Below are 22,325 nucleotides of genomic sequence, written 5' to 3' on the forward strand. Positions count from 1 at the left end.
TTGACGAGTTATGGTGCGCCCTGATCCCTCGTGAGCGTTCCAGAGGAGGCCTAACGATGGAGCGGAACGGCGCCAGGGAGATGGAGGAACGCCGGTGTATTCGGGACACCGGAAGGACTCTAAAGAAGTATGGGAGCACGGCCAAGCACACGACGCGAACCGAGACCCTGGTGAAGCACACAGTGTGCCCTACGGACACCCTCCAAGGAATAGCACTTAAATACGGAGTCACGGTATGGTGTGCGGCCTGTCCTCGTGTAGATAATGTTAGCAGATATGTAACAAATCTTAATGGGGCAGTTCCACTTTTGAAAGGTGATCAGTGATTATCCCACTTGTCCACCAAACATGTTAAATGCCCTGATTATAGCAAAAGGATCCTGTTCAAAGATACTTTATGAATTGTGAGGTTTATTTCTAGTGACAGTTTACGATTGCATTTTAAGTCAGATCAATCAGTACACTGTTTAGAATGATTTATATGGAATTGAAAAATATTTTATAATTGATATACGAAAATATTATTAAACACCGCTTAGATTGAAAAAGACACTTCTTATTTCTTGTTATTCACATATTGATATAAGATTCCTGGTCACAGTGTTCTCTTTGAATTTAGTTTCTATTATAACGATTTGCCAGTTATAACAGAAATATAGCAAAAATAGCACAGCTTATCATTATGATATCACTTGCTTACTTTTTGATGCATTTCTAATGATATTAGAAAAAACAATAGATTCTGATCGACTATTATTACTAGTAAATAATATATTTATAAACATAGGTTTCCATTTATTATAATATACAACATTTGCACAAAATTGGATAATATGTAGTTAAAAAGTTAATAACTTAATTTAATTTAGTTAATTTCAAATAATTCAATTTTTTAACTAGTTATTTTTAAAACATAAACTTTAATTTGTTAACTTTTTTCTAAGTTAAAAATTTATATAAAAGAAAAATACATATTCATGTAAAAACAATAGTTCTTTGTTATTTATAGAAATTTAATTTATAAATAAAATATTAAAGTTATTGGTACTTTATATTATAATTGTTTGAGTAATCTAACTTTGAAAAATTATAACTATTTGATTTAATATAAATAATGGTTTTTAAAATTAACTTTTAATTTAACTTAATTTAATATTAATATAACTTTTAATTGAGTTAAATTTTTGTTTATGTAACTTTTAATGTAACTAAATTTTATAAGCTATTTTTTAATTTTAACTCAATTTAATTTAAAATAATATATATTATTTTTTTTTTTTTACTTAACCCTGCATTTGCAATACATGCTTTAGACAGATTCGGCTCTCTAGATCAAATATATTCAACTTATTGTTTATAAATTTTGCCAAATTATTTGAATGATGATAAAGTTACCCCACTTTGAATTAGAAAATATCTGATCACATTATTTATTCACATACAAATGCAGTTTCAGACGTCTCACTTGTTTGAGGCAAAAATAGCGTATCTGACATGAGATTGACGTTTCTGATTCTTACAGACGGAACAAATAAGAAGGATCAATAGATTGTGGGCGTCGGATAGTTTATTTTTACGGGAACATTTGCTTATTCCTGTTAGCACGGACAGTCCCGCCTCTGCGTGTAATGACGAATCAGTACCTTCTGAGGAGCAAGACGTTCCTCCAAGTGTAAGTAAAATATAAAAAAAGTTATTTCGATATATGTGCTTCACAAATATCTTATGAATGAATACGTCGTATTTTGCAGATATCTAGTCCTTCTTCGATATCATCATCTATTGGTGATGAAAGTTCAGTTAATGATTTCTTAGCTAAAATGGATACCTCGATAGCTAACGCCAAAAAAGAGGTCAGACGCGCTCAAGGGAATAGTGAGTAAGTTATTTTCTGTGCCTTATATACATTTAGATAAAATTGCATATTTTCAAGCATGTCTATGTAAAAAATACTGAAGATTAAATCAAGCTATGAAAGGGCAGCTTCCATAAAATAAGACTGTCTTATCTGTAAACTCTTTAACAAGGAATTCTGTAACAAGGAATTTGTTACAACTATCCGAAATCAATTTAATTCCCCTTGTTGTAGAATATGCTGTAAAACAAAAATCTAAAAGATACACTTTTTTATATTGATCCAATTTGAGCTTTAAGAAATAATGTAACTCGAAGTTATAAAGAATGAGAATCCTGTCATAAAAAAGGTATATAATGAAACCTTTTTTCCGCGATGCTGGTTCTCTCGCTGCACTTACTTTGTGTTGCAAGAGTAACTGTCATTGTGATTGAATTTTAACAGCTGTCAAATTTGTATAGATGATTATCTATACAATTATCATTATAGTTTATTTTCAAAAAGTAAAGAATAAAAAGTTAAATAGTGCGCGCGAAGCGCGCGTCTATAGTATTTAGTACTTAAAAAAATATAAAGTATGTTACAAAAACCATAAAAACTTTGTCTAAAACATTTTTCTATATATCTCACTATTTTGTTGATAATTGCTCTTGTAAATCAAATATAATAAAATATAATCGTTAGCTCTGAGGGATTATTTCATCTCATAAATCCCAAATTGATTGACATAAAAAAGGTGTCTTAAAGTTTTATATTTAATAACATATTTTTAAAAAAATTTATTTCCGGACAATTGTCATCCTTGTAAGTGCGTATCATCGAGAAACATCAAATTGTTGATAATATTTTTATTTCCATAAATTATTTTTACAGTTTTTGCACTGATGGCAATGACATTTACGTACAACGACGGCGTGGATCTGCCAAATTACGAAACTCATTCCCCACCACATCGAATACCTACTCGACGTCCTCCTCTGACTCTGTCAGACCTGTGTCCTCTAATGATATGCACAACTTTCCAACTGCTGTAGTTATGACGCAAGGAAGAAAAGTAAAAACTTCCTTGCAAAGACTTGAGCAGCAACAAGACGAGATGTTCCAGTTGTAGCGTTTAAATTTCATTGGACTATAATATCCTGTGTATCGACTGTTTATAAAAAAAACCTTATAGGAGAGGATGTACTGTATATCAATGCGAATAGGAGGTCTTGCTTCTCACGCATCTGATCGTTAGTTGATCCAATATTATGTACAAGTTTAAATTAAATTGAACTCCATCGTTCTTTTGTTATCGAAAGATCGTATCTCCGTAGTGATTTAAGCGATATTCTTATATAATGATCACACTATTATTTTATTCTCCAAGTTTTACGACTTTTTCGTCGTAATGATATCATGAAGAATGGATCAACTAACTTTTATACGTAGCGCTGAACTGTTTTATATAACGTTGCTTGATGGACCATATGTGCCTTGAACATAAAATTCTGCGTTATGTAAAAAGCATCTTCATGTGCTCTATCTTTGTCCGGTTAAGTCGCAGAAAAATTGATATATATATTTTTCAAATATTTTCTTTTTTCTATTTTTTCTCTTTATTTTTTTTTAGTTTAAACCACTGTGATAAATCACTTAAAAATTTGGCAAAAACCTAGTTATTATGTAATTGAAAATGAATAGAAAATGAAAAACTGTAAATAAAATATCGACTCTACTTATCTGAAACATACTTCTTAAACTTAAACTATAATTGTTACATTTGTTATAACAAAAAATATTTTATTTTCTTTCTTAGTACACAAACCTAATTATAAATTTTTTTTATAAGTGATAAAAAATATATCATGTATACAATATTTTTCTAATATTAAATATATATATATATATATATATATATGTTGTCAAAGAACCCTAGTTAAAATTATTATATGTAAGTTAAAGGAAAGGCACAGAGAATACTCCTGATACATTAAAACATGAATTCTTAGCTGGACTAAGCTTTCTATAACTAATATCGAATTTATTGAAGTGTAATATTACTAAAACATATTTTAAATAACATTTAATCAATTTAAATATATTATCATCGCAAAAGCGAATTCTTCATAAAATGTATCTATCAAAAGTCACAGATCCAACGTATAAAAAAAACTCGCTTTAATAATGTTAGGGATAATATCATTTAATGTCACAAAATGATTGAAACTAGAAAAAATAGCAATATAAAATTTATAAAATATAAATATACTTTCACCTAAACATAGTAGCTACACATTGATATACATTGTACATCAAATCTATAAAATATATTCAAGTTTTGTACATAAAAACCTGTATTTTACACTGTACATACAGTAAAAATAGCAGCACTGTTGATAATGTTGTCTATAATTAATATTGTGCAGTATAATTTTACTGTAAAAAATATATAAGAATGTTATACATTATAAATTAAGATCTCCGATGCATCCTCGCCACTATATATAGACACAATGTATACAAAAAAATTGAAAAAGATGTAACTAAATGTAAATATGAATTAAATAAAAAAAATCTAAGAAGTTTAGCTAGTAGTCTCTTATTATTTTCAGTGTATAATAAATATACTAAATATACTAAATAAAATAATTAATTTATGTATCATTAAAAATTATAGGATTGTCACAATATGATTTATATAATAATAGAGACATAATTTCTATAGAAATATATTTTTCACAATTTTACCAAGTGATTTTATGAAGGTAGTTCTTACAAATATGTAAAACAAAAAAATATATATATATACATACACAGGTCTGTCTTTACTCGACTTAAATTTTCACATAATATCTACTCTAGAATTAACTATTCTTATAGGAGGTCTCACATATTTGTCACAGCAGCATTTCATCTCATTCACAAAGTTGAAAAATCCTAAGCGACTATTGCAGTACGGACAATGTAATTTTCCCTTAGTCCAAGATCCCTATCAAAATAATTATTTAGATTCATATTTCTACAATTGTATATATATTTCTACAATTTTGATGAAAAGAATATACTTGATCAATAGCATTTATAATCCAATCTGGTGCATTTTCCAGAGTCATATACGAACAATTAGACTCGTTCGCTTGGCATCCTACATCTGTCATCTGTTGTTTTACCTCATGATGCGCATTGAATAAGATAGAATCACCTTTGAAAAGAGATTTACAGCAACGTCTGCATCTCACTTCCATAATATAGAAGCAGTAATAGAAACTACCTAAGGAACAATGTTTTTCTGTCATCAATCTTGATAAAATACTTTATCCAGTAAGCTCCTAATATTTTATGTATCATGTGATAAGTTAGACATTTTGATTCTTCGTTTTAAGAACCTTTTAAAATAATGTTTAAAATACTTATTCTTAATTTGGAATTACTAACGTATGTCCTTCGTTTCATATACAATTAAAACGAAGAAGAAACAAAATCGCAGTAAGTATCTAAATCAAATCCTGCAGTTTCTCTTATGTTTGATAATTGCAATAGGAACACATAACCTAATTTAATCTAACTTAACCTACCTAACCTACATTAAGCAGACGGACTATTCAGGACTATTTTCACAGACACAAGTGTCAGAGGCGTAGTCTACAATCAGAGAGGAACCAAGAGGAACAAAGAGGTGAGACTGTGAGAGAGAAACCTGAGAGCAGTTATCGCGTCGTTTTAGGTGTTTTCATCCATCAGCGTCTCTATGTGCACAAAATGTGCACCAGTGCACATTGAATTATGTAGTCAAATATCTATGAATCTCATAGGTATGTGCATGACTTTTTGGGTCTCTTCTATATATGCTATGTCCACGTTTATTTGGTTCTGTTTCATGCTATACCCGTAAATTTTACAATTATATGCATTCATATTTTAAATCTGTTTTATGCAAATGTGCATAATCGTGTTCTATAAATGTGCAATACCACATATACATATGATATAAATTCAATTAATTGATTTGATAAAAATTCACTCACCGATTGCTGTCGCTGCTCCTGCTACTGATGCTGCTGCTACTGCTACATTCCGATACTTTATTCGGCAATCCCGATGTTACGGATAATATATATCACACACGAGTAAAACGTAAACCGCACGCGAGAATTTTACTTGGCGCGACCGTTACAATTGAAAAAATACGTGAAAAGTACGGCTCGTCGGATTGGCGGCGGATCAAAAAAGAAAATATGACAGAAAAGTAGTATGATGCGTGACGACACGAACGAAACTCGAAAGAAGCGCCAAGAATCGTTTGAATGCGCACGTCGAGGCACACTGAACAGAAGTAACCCAGACAGCACCAGATATCGTACGAATATTATACTCTCATACGTAATGTACTGTGATCATACCGAATATACGTAAAACATTTATATAACGTCTCAGTAGAATGTCATTTTGATATATCCTCAAGATAAACTTAGAATATAGCGACTGAACTTCGCAACTCCTACTGAATATACTGAGATTATATCTAATATACTCAAAACATCCGTAAAATATCCTATGATATATCTCATGTATATCTATCACATATTTCCAAAATATCCGCGTAATATCGAAAGTGAATCATGTCAACGCTATCTATGATCTGTAACGTTACGCATTTTCGTCTGCCGTGTGATGCAGACACGTGGTGAAGTGTAGGGTGTGAACGTGCGAACACGAACTCACGGACAACGTGGTTTTCTCAGGAATTACGCCCAGATAACTCTGGTATGTACATAAGATATAATATAGTAACGTAAACTATAATAATATATATATATTGTATATATACATATATTATTTAGGTTATAACCTACAATTATCTAAGCATAATTTCCCAAAGCACCCCAGCGTATTCAACAGATATTACGCTTCATTTTTTGCGATAGCTTCCTGATGTGCGAAATGATTAACTCCTCTTCTTATTTCTTCTTGCTAATTCTGTATGTTTAATTCCTTGTTCCTTTTATTCCTCTCATTATGCATGAGCCCATATAATGTGAACATACTGTAGACATATTGTGAATATACTAAAGATATACTTTAGACATACGTATAACATTCTTAAGATATATTCGGTATATTCTCATAAACTGCCAGCGAAATTCTATGGGATAAGGCAACGCGGACATAGTACGTTATGAGTATATACTCGCCATATTACAGACGTATCTCTAATATTATACGAATATTGCAATATACTTTCGCAATATCCTATTATCGTTCTCATAATCTACATGTGCTGTCTGGGAAATTAGCAATTCGCTCCCAGAGTTTTGTATCTCTGTATGATTGCGCGACGACTAGTAAAGTTTCATTATTGGCACGACCGACATTCTATTGAACGGATTGCGTACCCTCCTCGAGCGAATACGCGCACACGAAAACTTTGCCCGGAACGAAAATCATTGACACGAAAGTGGCGTGACGTTACGTAAGCTCATGAAAACGCAGGCCGAGGAAAGCGATGAGAAAATCGTTTGAATGAAAATTACGCGCCGAGATACAACGAAGTCAAATTCGTTTCGAGAATTTTGTATTATTTCGTATGCTTGCACGACGACTAGTACCACTTCACTTAATTGGCACTCGCGATATTCTACCGAACGTATCCCCTTCGAGCAAACACTTTGCTGGAACGCGCACGCGAGCACTTTACTCGAAACCCCGAAGGCAAACGCATGATGCTGCACTTTACACATAAATACGACCTCTGCTACGTACGATCTCACATAGCTCGCGTATCGTTTGCTAGCACGACGGCATTCTCAACACAACACCGTATCTGCACAACACCGCACAATTCAATTCTGAACACGCGAGACACGCACGGAGTCGACAGAACGTCTGATCGGTGCTGGAACGCGAGGTAACATGGCGTACGTAACCGCTGAGAGGCAGACTCGGCGGTACTCGGCGCTAGTCGGCGCCACTCGGCGTTGCTAGGCGACCGACTTGTTGACTCGCCGCGCCTGCGCCGACTACCGCCGAGTCACGTACGCCGCTGCCGCCGCCATGTTGCTCCGCGCTCCAGCGCCGGTCGGACGTTCTGTCGACTCCGTGCGTGTCTCGCGTGTCCAGAATTCATTGTGCGCAGGTACTGTTGTGTTGAGAGTGCCGCCGCGCTAGCAAACGACACGCGAGCTATGTGAGATTGTAACAACATAGTACGATCAAACAAAGATAGTATTCATGTGTAAAGCGCGGCATCGTGCGTGTGCCTTCGATTTCAAGTGAAGTGTTCGCGGGCGCGTTCGAGCAAAGTGTGAAGAGGATACATTCGATAGAACATCACGAGTGCCAATTAAGTGATGAAGTGCTCTAGTCGTCGTGCGAGTATACGAAACGAATTTGTCTCCGTTCATTGTATCTCGGCGCGTAATTTTCATTCAAACGGTTCTCTCACCGCTTTCCTCGGCCTACGTTTCCACGAAGTTACGTGACGTCACGCCACTTTCGTGCCATGATTTTCGCCGCCAATCAGACGAGCCGTCCTTCGCACCGTATTTTTCCAAATGTAACGGTCGCGCCAAGTGAAATTCTCGCGCACGGTTTACGTTTTACTCGTGTGTGATATATTATCCGTAATATCGGGATTGCCGAATAAAGTATCGGGCGATCGTTATTAATGTGTGGTTCAAGAATAGCAGGATGATGTCAGCAGAAAGCGGCATCCATGGAGCGACTCGGTATTCCGGAAAAGGAATGTAGCAGTCACAGTAGCAGCATCAGCAGCAGGAGCAGCGACAGCAATCGGTGAGTGAATTTTTATCAAATCAATTAATTGAATTTATATCATGTATATGTGGTATTGCACATTTATAGAACACGATTATGCACATTTGCATAAAACAGATTTAAAATATGAATGCATATAATTGAAAAATTTACGGGTATAGCATGAAACAGAACCAAATAAACGTGGACATAGCATAGAAGAGACCCAAAAAGTCATGCACATTACCTATGGGATTCATAGATATTTGACTACATAGTTTAATGTAGACATTTTGTGCACATAGAGACGCTGATGGATGAAAACACCTAAAACGACGCGATGACCGCTCTCAGGTTCCTCTCTGCTACAATGAAGACTTAAGGCCTAAACACAATGCCAGGCAACAGGCAATAGGAATAGGAATAATAAATAAAGAAAGAGAGAAAGAGAGAAGATCCTCTTTCATTATTTCTATTCCTATTGCCTGTTGCCTGGCATTGTGTTTAGGCCCTTAAGCATTGAGCTGTAAGAAATTGACTGATCACAATTGAGTATTTTTATAAAATGACTTAAAGCTTAAATCTTCGTTACAGACTACGCACGGATGTGACACATTAAACTCACAAAAGACGGACTATTGCACTATTCGCAAGGAAACTACTGACATCTAATCATCCAAAAGAAATAAAAATCCTTTAGCATAAAAGTAAAATATAAAATAAGACATAATAACAGATCATACAAAAAGTTATATTATTATATTTATCTTAGTATAAGGTAGGGAATAACTCAGGATACCATATTAAAAACAAACTCGATATACATATATTGCCTGTCTCACTATCGTTGTGAACATTAACATGAGAATGAAATATTCACTATTACTTTTATCAATCAAAAGTACGCGGAATGCAAGCGACGGAAATGTACGCCTAATTGTTACAATACATCTTAATAAATACAAGAGAAATATATTTATATACTGCGTCATTAGTCCGACATATGCACGATATCGCGGGTATCGTTTGTATACATATTTAAGTAACGGGCTTTTTAAAGTGTTTAATCCTCGCCCGCCGGTATCGCATCCTCCAGTCTCTTAACAAACTTCACCCGCAGCTCCGTCACATTGTCATTCTTGAGCTGATCCTGCACGAACCAACAGGCAACTTCCATCTGCACCATTTCGCAAGCGCCCCTGAGCACGCCAGGCAGTATGTTGCAATACTTGAGATTCGAATAGTTATCTGGCAGCTCTACAAATTCTGTCAAGGGATTCGTCTCGAAACAGAGGGAAAACTCGTCACCAGCTGGACTCCAGTTCGTGATCGATGGCGTTATGCCGAGGAATATCTTGAAGCCACTCTGAATCTTCTCTGCCGTGTCCCGAAAGTCGTAGCATCGGCCGGAGCCGGTCCGCGCCAGGAAGTCCTCTATCAATCGTATCCCAATGTTGTATCCCATTCTTTCCAGCTGCTTGTTGACATCCTCCACATTTTCATAGTCCTGGAGCAACTGGGACACGAGCGAGCCATAGGTCAGGGTAAATAGTTCAGAGTTCTAAAACCAGTAAAAGAACAATGTTATTTCTATAACTTTAATTCGATGTTAACATCTAAGGCATGAATGTATGTGTGCCTTAAAATTTCGTTATCTGTTAACATGTGAATTAAATTTAATTATGTCAGCTCTGTTGTAATTAGCTCTGATGCATTAACATTCATTCTTGCGAAACGATCGATAATTACTGGGGAACTAAAAAAGATATCTATATTTAAAAATGTATCCCAAAAGATATGTTCTCTCTTTAAAAAAATGTACATGACGATAACCTCAAAACTCTGTTCAACAATAATCTTGTATTTGAAACAGATGCAAAAGAATCAAGCGTATCTTCTACTCATAACGAACGATAGTACGTAAATATTTTGTTACGAAAAAGCGTGATACTTGCCACTTTCTTTGCATCAAGTTTTGTTCCTGTTCGTGACATATTGACAACGAACGGCCCTATTGGAGTAATTGAGCCTAGAGCATTCTACTATATAGTGGCCCATTAACCATCAGTACCACTGAAGTCACTGCGTCACTGGGCATTACTTGACAACTGTTTGTTATCTGTTTACATTAGAAGAGTAACTCAAAGTTCCAAATAAAAATTAAAGTAACTAAGAGATTAAAATTATTCAAAAAATTTTCACACTTTTTCGACGATTTATTTTTATATTTATTTAAAAATATCGAGTTATCTTTCATCCGCACTGTTAATATAACTGATAATTAATAATTATCTTAATAAAATAGAAGACAATTGATCTAGCTCTTTTCATTAAAAAATACACTACATTTGTTTAAAATTATTTTATTTATTTAAAAAATAACATATACTTAATTTTATTATATTTATAGAAAATAGAAGTAAAATAAAGATATCATATACATTGCCTTGTTATTTATTTCAGAAATATATTCAATATTTGATGGCATCCTCAAGTTGATAAAAACTTCAATACACAAAAAAGTATATAATGTATTTATTAATTAATACATTATATTAAGAAGGAATTCCTTCTTTAAATATTTTATTTCTCCTCTTGGCAAAATTCGCGAATAAAAAGCTCAATGGAATTAAGGAAGGCAAGACGAAAGTAGGACTTGTGCTCTTTATTATGATCCCTAATGCGATCATTTCTAAAATTTCAATGAGATTTACTACAAGTGCTCCTGACTTTACTTTCTATATGATTGTCCTCAAATATATCTCTAATAATATCGCGCTTTGGCTTTGAGTGTGCCGGTAAGCCGCGATGCAGGTTCTCCATTATCTGCATCCGGCTCACGTTATGATTCTTGAATCCTTGGCTTAGGAACTCAATATTTTCGTTGTCGTCGATAGCTTTCATCGTGGCCAACAACTTCTCCTTATTGTAGTTAATTTTCTTCTTGTCACTTGTCGCTTGTTTTAGTTCTTTCGCTTCGCTCTTTATGCCATTATCCTGTTCAGTCTGGCGAATCACATTGTTGGGTGATTCGTCAACATTCTCTAACGAAGCGTTCGATTTATTCTGCGTTCCTGTATTGACGTCATTTTTATTCGACATTTGTTCATCGCGGTACATCACACTGGACATTTCTTTCGCTTCAGACTGAAAATATTCTTTTTCCATATTATCCATGGGCTGACTGCTCTCATCCTTTTCATAGACTTGCTGTGAGTTTTTTTCGATTTTCTTATTCTCCGAACTTGTTAGAGTTTCCATTTTTTCAGATGTGTTGTTTATATCACAATAAAACTTGTCACGTGATATGTCCACACACATTGACTGATCTTCTAAATATTTTGTTTCTTCTTCTTTTGTACAATCTTCTTTTTTGATGTTCGTGAAGGCATTATCTACTTCCTTACTTGCTAAAAGTTGTTCTTTATCCAGCGATATTTTATTTGAAAATTGTTGAGAAACATCTGTGCTACCTACGTTGACATCATTCTGAGCGTTATCAGATATCCTCTGCTGTACACCCTTTGATCTTCTCGCAGATCGTTCCGCGACGTCCAAAGTGTTGTATTCCGAATGAGCGGCACCGATTTGCTCTTCCATGTACTTAGGTAAATTAGTTTGAAGGCCATTGCTTTTATATTCAATGGAAAAATCCCCGTTCGTATATATCTTTCCGTCGGAATCAACGTCGGAACCACTGTTATAAAGATCGTTATCCCTATAACGTAATATTTTTAATTTACTCTTGTACTTGTCCTTCTGAAACATTAAGTCTTCTACTAGATGTGTGTTCAATTCTGCCGCCTCCTCCTCCTTCTCCTCATCGTCACTATAATCTCTTGCCTTTTTCATTATATCGTCCAAAGTGTCGGAAGTATCTGTGCTATTAATCAATCTATAACAAGTACAACAAGGGAACATTAGCAGGAGAATTAAAATCGAGGATTGTTATATTTACATAATTTTACTCAAATATAGATGCTACGTTAAACAAATTTACATAAAAAGAAACATTTAAGTATATCAATAAATTATATTTATATATACTAATTATATAAAAATTTGCACTCTAAATATCGTGCTTATTCCTTTTATTTATTTTTAAAAAGATTTAATTACAACGTTGCTCTACATGATTAAAAAAATATATTCTATGATAAAAGTTATTTAACTTGATTAAATTTAATCAAGTTAAATAACTTAAATTAAAAAATTTAGTCAAATTAACAATTACTTGATACATGCACATACCTTGCGTACAATTCTCTAGATTTTTGTGGAGTATCATAAGACTGAATGTAATATTCACTAGCATCATTCTCACTTTCTCCATCTTCGGATGAATAATCGAAATCAGGATTCAACTCCTTCTGCAATTTTTGTGAATTCTGATTTTTTAATCGATTAAATAATTTTCTCAATTTGCCGCTTTCATTTTGATTATTTAATTCGTCTCTCTCCAGTATCGCTGTATAATCTGTCGATTTGACTTTTTCATCGTCATGCGCTCTCGTTTCTAAATCCCTTGATCTAAGCCTCAAGTCATCCATTGAATGAGCAGTTTTACGCATATGTGGCGATCTTTGTAAACGAAACTTTCGTATCTGTTGTAAGTTTGCCATTGTTTCTGATTTTAACTGATCTACAGAATGATTGCGATTAACATTATTTGTTAGCCGAGTTACTTTTTCATCGTCATTGGATTCTAATATGTCGAGTGATGGCTGCAATCACATTAAATTATTTTTTATTGAATTTTTGTATTAATGCTTAATCATACACAAGTTACAATATGCTTACCAAATTATCCTTTGGCATACCATTTTCACTTTTTTTACTTCTACTAGATGCTTTAATTGGATTAGAGATGCTAAAATATAGTATATTTATATAAAAAATTTATTTTTTGTATACTATTAGACAAAATAATGCAAATATATATTTTTTTTACCTGACATCTCTAAGATTTGTAAGAGAATGACTACCTAAGTTTTTTTCTTTATTATAAATTGGCAATTGACCATTATAGTACAATCTTTTTTCTCTATTGTCTAATAAACATTCTAAATTTTTCAATTTCTCTATCGTCTCTTGTAAATTCTTTTGTGTCTCTTTGTGCTTAGAAATCTCAACATGTAATTGATGCTTCAAGCTTTTAGTTTCAAGGGTGAGTTTCCTGTGTAACACCTGCAAAAAAGATATGTTAGTTAAAAAGATATTTTTTCTATTTCTTTAAATGCTTCTGTAAATTTCTGAAAATAAATGCTGAAAATCACCTGTATAGTTTTTTGTTGCTGTTGCATTTTATAATTCATGTCGGATAATTGTAACTGTAATTTTTCTCTCTCCTCGAGATTTCGATCTTTACTAAGTTGCAATAGATGCTTATTTTGTGACTATAAATGAGAATATTGAGAAATTCATAGCGACACACATTAAAAGTGAAACATTATATTATTATATACATATAATATTAAAAAAAAATAAATAATTGAGAAACTTACATTCACAGAATAAAGTTCGTTTTCTTTTTCCCTTAACATATTGCATGTATCTTTATGTAATTCCTTCAATTTCTTATATTTTGTTTGAAGTACTCTCAACTCTTCATGATGCGAATTGATAAGCCTCGGTAGCTCGGCATTTGTTCCTTCATAACGTCTCAATGCAGAATCCTGTCTTTTCTGTAACGCCTTTAATAATCTGTTTTCGTTTGCTAGTTCCTTCAAAGGAAAATTAATTTTATATTAAATAAATAGTTTTAGTATTAAATATATACATTAGAATATATTTTCTGTACCTACATTAAGATGATAATGTGCATCAGCTAATTGATTTTGTAATTCTTTAAAACGAAGCATTTTTGCTGACATTATCCTTTGCTTGAGCATACTTTTATTAGATTTTTGTTCATCCAATAGTGATTGCTGTTTCATGCTGTCTCTATATGGTGCACCTACACACATATATGTGCAACATAATGAAATATTACAACATAACGAGTATACTTTAATGAGTTTTTATACAAACCAAGTAAGGGATTTAAGCATTTTTTGCTCGGAAGTAATATATTTTTGCAAGCTGACAGCTTTTTTGATTCCAGTGTTGAATCTTTTAAACAAGGCTGTGTTTTTCTACAATTCATAAATACATTATATTTAATAGATAAAAGATAATTTTTTTTAATCTAAATTACATGGACTTTTTGATAACATATCTTCTTGTGTAATATTACGTCATGATTTATATTGATACTCTCAAAGTTTTTGCTTTTACCTAGTGACTGTTCTATGCACATTAAGTTGTACTACTGGTAAGACAGAAGTAGTATCTTCAGTTTGCATTTTATATTTATGCGCAGTGTATTACAACTCGCATTGTAAATATATGCAATTAATCTTCATAGTATCAAATTGTCAGAGAACTGTCAAACATTCATTGCAGGCTAGTCGACGACCATAATTGTTTCAAATGGTTGTCAAGGCAACATCTGTGCAAGCATTAGTAATCAATGGTTTTTTCAATAATTTAATTTAATAAAATAAAATAAATCGTGAAAATTAAAATATTTTAAATATTAAAATTTATTATTTACTGCAGTTTAAATTAGATTCATAAAAAACAGGAAATTAAATTTAAAATTTGATTTGCTTGGACATTAAATAGACACATAATAGTTGCTTAAATGCAGTCTGCAAATAATTATATAATGTACGTATATGTTAATATTTCATTATATGAGAATTAATAACATTTTTCAAATAAAGACACAATTAGATAACTATATATGTACTCAGAGAAAGAGAGAGAGAGAGAGAGAGAGAGAGAGAGAGAGAGAGAGAGAGAGAGAGAGAGAATCACGTCCACATATTTTTGTTGAGTTATATCTTTCAATAAATTACATATTTTTAAGTTTTTTTTAGATACCAATGAAAACATTTTTTTATTACATAAATCAATATTATAATATTTCAAGAATATAATTTAGAAATTTCAGGGAAAGAAAAGTTCCATATATTAAATCGATGCATGACAATTGTCCACCTAGAGCAGGTGCCAATGACGCATTGTTGAGGCAGGTTACGAAAAGAAATTTGAACACTCACCTCTTCTTCATGGAGAAGTCGCGAAGAATTTATTGCTTATTTATTATTAATTTTTCATATACAAAGTTTTAAAAAAATTAATTAAGCCTTTTTTTTAATTCCCGAAAATTTTAATTATTTATTTGAGTTTTTTCCTTTAAGTATATACAAATTATTTAAAAAATTTCTTGAATAATTTGTATTATGGTATTATTTTCAAAATATTCTAAATATAAAAAATATATAGACAACAAAAAAGGCTATTTAATTGTAATAAAAAGATTATAAGCATAATATTTGTTTATTACTATTTAATATACACTGACTGTAACAAATACTATCTTTGATACTTATATTTGTATACACAGCACTGTGATATTTTATTACTATCTATAAAATTATTTCTGTATATCTCATATATTAAAATATTAAGTTTCAATTATATTTCAATTACAATATTTGAAACATGAATACCTAACTTAAAAAATTAACACTTATAAATTTCACTTATTTTTAATACTTGTATTTGTACACATTGAACCGTGATATTTTATTATTATCTATGAAATTATTTGTATATTTCATATATCTGTCAAATTTCAATTATAAAGCAAGATTTAAGGTAATTAAATAATCTCTAATTAATTTGTAAAAAGACTAAGACTTTCATTTCGTATTATAAATAATATCTCTTTACCTAGATTATATTATTTTTAATTAAGCTGTTCAGCTTGACACTTTTCTTTTAGTTCTTGAGACTTTTCATGTCTAAATTGAGCATCCCACAATTTTCTATATAAAGAATTTGGTGTAGAATGCAATGACTTGTGTGTGCCCCTTTCGACTAAATTACCCTGATCTAGCACAAGTATATCATCAGCATCCATAACTGTTAATAAACGATGTGCGATCACGATAGAAGTCCGTTTTTCCGTCACTTTACGTAGAGTCGCATCGATATTCTGTAAAAAAAAATTATTAAAAGACTGTGCATTATTTAAATAATATGACAAAATACTACAATACTGAAACTTACCTGTTCTGTCCAAGAGTCCAACGAAGAGGTAGCTTCATCGAAAATCAGTATGGGACTGCTTTTCAAAATTGCTCTAGCAATTGCAACCCTTTGTTTTTCTCCTCCGCTTAACTTCAAACCACGTTCGCCCACGGGTGTCTCGTATCCTTGCGGCCATTTCATTATCGAGTCATGTATATCTGCCATCTTTGCAGCTTCGAAAACTTCGTCGCGCGATTTTCTCAAATTACCATAGTGCAGATTATAAAATATACTTTCATGAAAGAGTACCGTATCCTGCAATTTTATTTTGAAACATGTTGCAAAAAATGCTGTGGTGTTTACATGTAAATTAATTCCTAATTATCAGAATAGAAAAAAGTTTGAAAAAAAAAACATTAATTTTACCTGTGGTACAATTGAAATACATTGCCTGAGATCCTCCAAATCGATATCTTGAATGTTCTGACCATTGATGTAAATATTGCCATTCTGTGGCTCAAAAAATCTATACAGCAATCTCACGATTGTAGTTTTACTAAAACAATAAAAAGCTGCATGAAATAATTATAAAAAATTATCAACAATTATTAAATAATGAACATTGATAAATCTATTGATGAATTAGTTGTCTATGTATTGGGGACAATTTGTATATACCTAATACCTTACCCACAACCAGATCCTCCAACAATAGCAACCTTCTTTCCACTCGGTATACTGAATGATACATCTTTTAAAATGGGTTTTCCTTCAATGTATTGGAAATTAACGTTTTTAAATTGAATTTCTGACGAATCTGGCGTCACATAAAATCTTAATGCGTTTTCTTTTGACTGTTAATAACGATCCAAAGAACAATTTAATTATTTGTAAAGTATAGATTATGTAGATTATATTGTAGATAAGAGAACAGATGAACAGTCTTTTAATACTTCGCATCTAAATAATCTTACTTTAATTGCAGCGTCCATTGTCATGAGAGTAAACATGGTTTGCATATCAATAAAAGCTTGTCTCACTTCTCGATAAACAGAACCTAAGAAACCTAAAGGAACTGAAAGTTGGAATAACAACCCATTCACCATTACTAAGTCACCAACAGTCATAGTACCTGTAAAAAATGTAAAAATATTTATAAAATATTGTATCTATTTAAATGTAAAAATATTTATAAAATATAAAAATTATATTTATAATATAAAAAAATAGATACAAGTATTAATTTTTCTTAAAGTACTTTATAATTTAACATTGATTAAAGAAGCAATAAATTTGCACTATAAATTAGTGATCATACCATTTACGATACTTTGTGCTGCCAATACCATGATGAGACTCAGCGCTCCGCTGAAAATGGCATTTTGCCCGAAATTCAACATTGCTAAGCTCGTGCTGGTTTTGAGGGACGATGTTTCATATTTCTTCAAAGATTGATCATATCTTTCTGTTTCGAATTTCTCATTATTAAAATACTATAAGGCAAAATATAATATAAATTTAAGTTTTTAAAAATCTCTTTAAAAGAAATTTAAACAAAATTTACATCTTACTACTGACCTTTACAGTTTCATAATTGATAAGCGAATCTATTGCTTTATTACCCGCCTCATTTTCCGCTTGATTCATACGTATTCTGAATTTGGTACGCCACTGTGTAACAGTTAATGTAAATATAGTGTAAATGCCCACACAACCCAACGCAACGGCCGAGTATTCCGGTCCACATTTTATTCCCAATATTGCACTAACTAACGCCAGTTCGAATACTGTAGGCACAATATTAAATACCATGGCGTTTAGAACGAAATTGATACCACGACTGCCACGATCGATTGTCTGCAATAATTATAATCAGTTTTAAGTTGTTTTTCAAGCACAGTTTTTTAAACATATTCTTGACTAAAAAATAGTAAAAAAAATTGCTAAATTTAGAATAGTAACCTTTGATAGAGCACCAGTCTGTCTGCTTAAATGAAAAGCCATATCGAGATTGTGCAAATGCACAAAAACATTTTTCGCTATTTTACGAATAGAATGCTGCGCGACCTTCGCAAAAACCGCGTTTCTAAGCTCGTTGAAACCGGCTGCACCACCCCGTGCTATTCCATCTGCAAAGAAGATCACTCTGGAATTATTTAAAATCATACATTAAGAGAAATCTGATTACGTTATTAATCCTTTCAATATTGAATAATTTTATTGAATAAATCTTGCATGCATATGATATTCTATTTATCTTTAACGTTCTTCTATTTTTATTTGTTCTACTCTTAAGACTGGACTGTTTGTACTGAATATATTCATAACATTGAAAGGATTAAAATGTTCTGAAATAAGACAATATCCTTACATCCTACAAGTAGTGATGTTGCTACAGTTGCAACTGTCGCAGGTGCAGTTGTTAAATTCATCGCTGCACTGCCAGTTACTGCTACAGTATGGGCATTCAAAATATCTACCACATATTTAAAAATAAATGGCACACAAACGTTTAAGACTTTAGCTCCTACAAGTAGACCCAATGCTATTTTCACTCTTTTCCGTATTTCTGGATCATCCTACAAAAATATAATAAGTGTAATAAAATAATGTCGTGTACATATTGCTTAAACTATAAGAAACACAAGTATTACTTACTTCTGGCCAAATGTATCTCAGCATGGCTTTTAGCATGTCCATACTAGTAATTGGTGCTTTATCACCTGAATCAATGGCATCTCTGCTCAAATTAGAGATTCCAGGATGAAAGCAGTTTCTTTTCTGCTGGCCAGGCTTTGCTCCAGTTAATCCAGTAACTACCGATACAAATTTTACTGGCGGTACAACAGATTTTGATTGTGGGACATTCTTTTTCTTTTGAGCACGATCGATTACATTGCCGCTGCAACACTAAAAGATTTAATTTTTAGAAATAAACAATTTATGCCACAATAAATCTAATAATTATAGATTTATAAACATGTAACTAATATATTCACATATGGTTCATCTAATTAAAATATTCGAAAAATAGTTGAGATGTAAAGTCAAATGAGAAACTGATCACCTTCTTTACTTTGCATGACAAAATATATAGTTCGATAAATTGATAAACTATTATATGCATTAAATAATTTATGTTTCAAGAAATATTTAGCATTTAAAATATTTATTTATTTATTTATTTCGCATGCAATGGATAAATGAGAAATTAGAGAATTACTCGTTGACTGTTATTTATTATTCTATTAACAATATTTTGTAAAAACAAAGTATCTTATGTTTAATACAATTTTATATATAAGTGTGTACAAAATTCATTTTCTGAACACATTTTACAGTATGTTATACTGTAAAAAAGTTTATGACAAAAAATTTCTTATACAGTAAAATATTTAATTAAATAATGAACCTTTTCCTACTTTTTCCATACAACTGAGTGCTGCATCTAAGATATTAATATATTCCTCTACGAGATCAATCGCGATTGAAAAGCTAAGGCTTTTCAGTTTCACATGCTTCATATTACTTAAAATACACGCATATTCGATTTTCTTCAAGTTTAAAATACTTATTCCTAGTTTGTTGATTATACAACGTTCATTTGTATTAAATATTTCGCCATATATCTTTAACTTCCAACGATCTCTCTCCAAATTTGTACTCAATATAAATAATGTCATTGTCGCATTATAATTTAGACCGTCGCGAGTGAATGACATATTCTCGTGAAAGCTATTGAGCATAATGAAATCTAACTTATTCTTCGAAATATCAAAACATCTCTGTACATCAAGGATGTCAAACTTAATTTCATCGAGTGGATTACATGGAATGAAAAATCCGTAATCGATGTACAACTTGAGATTGTTATGCGCGCCGTAATTAATAAATACTTGCATTTTTTCATCAAACGGCTTTAAAGTTACAATTTGATAAAATTGATTCTGACAATCGTCTGTGACGACAGATACTTTAACGGCGGCGTTCACGTTGTGATTAAATAAATCCAAAAAAGGTGCAAGAGCCAGATTATTAGGCTGTTTTATATTAAATATATTTTCCTTGCAGAATTTAGCGTCTATGTACACTGCCCGCGTGTTGACAATGTAGTATGCCCATTTATACTTCGCGAATGTTATTATCTCTTGCAAATGCACATTGCAATGAGGACAACGATTTCTACTGACAGCCAGATATTTTACAGCTTTCATTAACAAAGAAAAATCTTCTTGTAATTTATGTGCTTGATGTAAAGGATGCAAGATGAAGCCTGGTAACATTGCTTTCTCTCTGTTGGTACAAAAATCTGGATTTGTGAAAGACTGTGGAAGTGTTTGTAGATAAAAATACCACTTGGACTTTATCCCCAAATGCATTTCATATATGATAAACATTGCGAGCATACACTGGGAACTGAAACTGTCAGCAGTGTTATACAGGAACAAAGTTTTAATGTCACTCTGCATTAAGGCATCCGTCGTTATCAACATTTGAAGCGGTAATTGAATCAAGATTTCGTTACTTTCTATTCGCTTTATTGTTTTTAACCCTCTGCCTGAGAGGGAAAAGTGCTCTGGTATCAAGTAAGAAATCGACATGCAGTTTTCGCTTAGGAGCCAGGACTTTAAACGTATCAAAGACTCATCAGTGTTCTCATTTGATTTTACGAAATTAAGCCTCTTCTTCTGGCGGCGTTTTCTCAACGTTCGCCCCATTGTACGATATTACATCTGTAGGAGCAGTAACAAAAAATCTTTATTGCAAACAAGTTACCTATAAGTTTTCAAATCAATTATGACCATTATATTACACATAGTGTTATATCTCAATAAACATAAAATGTCTTTGTACATAAGAGATCTTAAATTTTAATATAATGTTGCACAAAATACTTATGATATATGCACCTGAATTATTAATTACAGGCGAGTTTTTTAATTCATATAAAACATTGTTCAATTGCATTATTAAATTAAAGAACTCACCTTACCTTATAAATATTAAAATACAAAATCTATAAAATATTGAATAAAATATTGAATAAAATATAATAAAATATGCGTAATCCGATAAATAATAAAGTAGATGTACAATATAAAATATTATATAACATTTTAAAACAAATGTAAAAAACAGAATACACGTGTGTATACCTGTTTATATAATTGGTAACATAATGCACAGATGTTATAACATATTTATAAATATAGAATTGTCGGATGTATTACCCTGACACCCAGAGAAGAAATTACAGAATTACGCTCGGCAGCGTGGAACCTATTAGATAATAGTAATCGTGTCGTAACTCCGCTGCTATACGTGTTTCTCGTCATACTCCACAGTTTCTTCTTGTTACGCGACACCTCACGCGACAGACCGCCGCACAGTACGCTCAGCATAATTTCTTATAATTTCCTTTTCTCTTCTCGTGAAAATATTAAGTAGACAATAAAATAAATCTCATTACGAATCGATGTATGTCAACGGCAATCATGTAATCAATGAATTCTAACCTTAACCGTGAGCCGTGAGTAGTGATTAGAGTGAAACACGCGGTGGTAAGCATGACGATCCGCCTACACTCATACAGAATCCCTAGATCCCTAGTACGAAATTACTAGAGCTCGGAGCACGATTTTCACGCAAGACA

General features: G+C 32.2%; 6 protein-coding genes and 1 long non-coding RNA gene across 10 annotated transcripts; 2 read left to right on the forward strand and 5 right to left on the reverse strand.

Annotated features, from left to right (window-relative positions):
* Positions 1 to 24: 24 nt before the first annotated feature.
* On the forward strand, positions 25 to 4,422 carry LOC105837968 (lysM and putative peptidoglycan-binding domain-containing protein 2). The gene is made up of 4 exons (XM_012683195.3): positions 25 to 233; positions 1,523 to 1,672; positions 1,752 to 1,879; positions 2,729 to 4,422. The coding sequence occupies exons 1-4, from the start codon at positions 57 to 59 to the stop codon at positions 2,964 to 2,966; spliced, it is 693 nt and encodes a 230-aa protein (XP_012538649.1). The 5' UTR covers positions 25 to 56; the 3' UTR covers positions 2,967 to 4,422.
* Positions 4,423 to 4,550: 128 nt separating this feature from the next.
* On the reverse strand, positions 4,551 to 5,579 carry LOC105837969 (E3 ubiquitin-protein ligase RNF180). Of its 3 annotated transcripts, none has more exons than XM_036284361.1 (3): positions 5,422 to 5,579; positions 4,903 to 5,108; positions 4,551 to 4,826 (listed from the first exon to the last, which is right to left on the reverse strand). In XM_036284361.1, exons 2-3 carry the CDS (start codon positions 5,080 to 5,082, stop codon positions 4,680 to 4,682), a joined length of 327 nt encoding a protein of 108 aa, XP_036140254.1. In that variant the 5' UTR covers positions 5,083 to 5,108; positions 5,422 to 5,579; the 3' UTR covers positions 4,551 to 4,679. The 3 variants fall into 3 exon arrangements, with proteins under 3 accessions (XP_036140254.1, XP_012538651.1, XP_012538652.1); XM_012683197.3 differs by having other exon boundaries at positions 5,413 to 5,579; XM_012683198.2 differs by lacking the exon at positions 5,422 to 5,579 and adding an exon at positions 5,273 to 5,413.
* A 3,480-nt stretch (positions 5,580 to 9,059) lies between these two features.
* Positions 9,060 to 9,567, forward strand: LOC114254040. Its single transcript, XR_003625456.2, has 2 exons — positions 9,060 to 9,116; positions 9,185 to 9,567. It is a non-coding gene; the product is annotated as an uncharacterized LOC114254040 (long non-coding RNA).
* Positions 9,394 to 10,687, reverse strand: LOC105828472 (trafficking protein particle complex subunit 3). Its single transcript, XM_012666804.2, has 2 exons — positions 10,546 to 10,687; positions 9,394 to 10,151 (listed from the first exon to the last, which is right to left on the reverse strand). Exons 1-2 carry the CDS (start codon positions 10,582 to 10,584, stop codon positions 9,654 to 9,656), a joined length of 537 nt encoding a protein of 178 aa, XP_012522258.1. The 5' UTR covers positions 10,585 to 10,687; the 3' UTR covers positions 9,394 to 9,653.
* A 434-nt stretch (positions 10,688 to 11,121) lies between these two features.
* LOC105828477 (putative leucine-rich repeat-containing protein DDB_G0290503) lies at positions 11,122 to 15,005 on the reverse strand. The gene is made up of 9 exons (XM_012666813.3): positions 14,867 to 15,005; positions 14,621 to 14,724; positions 14,395 to 14,546; positions 14,095 to 14,313; positions 13,867 to 13,986; positions 13,542 to 13,777; positions 13,391 to 13,460; positions 12,842 to 13,314; positions 11,122 to 12,485 (listed from the first exon to the last, which is right to left on the reverse strand). Exons 1-9 carry the CDS (start codon positions 14,932 to 14,934, stop codon positions 11,291 to 11,293), a joined length of 2,637 nt encoding a protein of 878 aa, XP_012522267.1. The 5' UTR covers positions 14,935 to 15,005; the 3' UTR covers positions 11,122 to 11,290.
* LOC105828478 (ATP-binding cassette sub-family B member 7, mitochondrial) lies at positions 14,867 to 22,220 on the reverse strand. Of its 2 annotated transcripts, XM_036284363.1 has the most exons (12): positions 21,904 to 22,220; positions 19,331 to 19,582; positions 19,044 to 19,251; positions 18,635 to 18,801; positions 18,251 to 18,529; positions 17,991 to 18,165; positions 17,647 to 17,804; positions 17,363 to 17,526; positions 17,099 to 17,228; positions 16,712 to 16,987; positions 16,373 to 16,637; positions 14,867 to 15,080 (listed from the first exon to the last, which is right to left on the reverse strand). In XM_036284363.1, exons 1-11 carry the CDS (start codon positions 22,072 to 22,074, stop codon positions 16,389 to 16,391), a joined length of 2,229 nt encoding a protein of 742 aa, XP_036140256.1. In that variant the 5' UTR covers positions 22,075 to 22,220; the 3' UTR covers positions 14,867 to 15,080; positions 16,373 to 16,388. The 2 variants fall into 2 exon arrangements, with proteins under 2 accessions (XP_036140256.1, XP_012522268.1); XM_012666814.3 differs by lacking the exon at positions 14,867 to 15,080 and having other exon boundaries at positions 15,958 to 16,637.
* On the reverse strand, positions 19,892 to 21,917 carry LOC105828479 (SET domain-containing protein 4). Its single transcript, XM_012666816.2, has 2 exons — positions 21,829 to 21,917; positions 19,892 to 21,405 (listed from the first exon to the last, which is right to left on the reverse strand). The coding sequence occupies exon 2, from the start codon at positions 21,388 to 21,390 to the stop codon at positions 20,068 to 20,070; it is 1,323 nt and encodes a 440-aa protein (XP_012522270.1). The 5' UTR covers positions 21,391 to 21,405; positions 21,829 to 21,917; the 3' UTR covers positions 19,892 to 20,067.
* Positions 22,221 to 22,325: the final 105 nt, after the last annotated feature.

The sequence above is a fragment of the Monomorium pharaonis genome, chromosome 3 (genome assembly GCF_013373865.1).
Source record: "Monomorium pharaonis isolate MP-MQ-018 chromosome 3, ASM1337386v2, whole genome shotgun sequence".
Classification (NCBI taxonomy): Eukaryota; Metazoa; Arthropoda; class Insecta; order Hymenoptera; family Formicidae; genus Monomorium; species Monomorium pharaonis.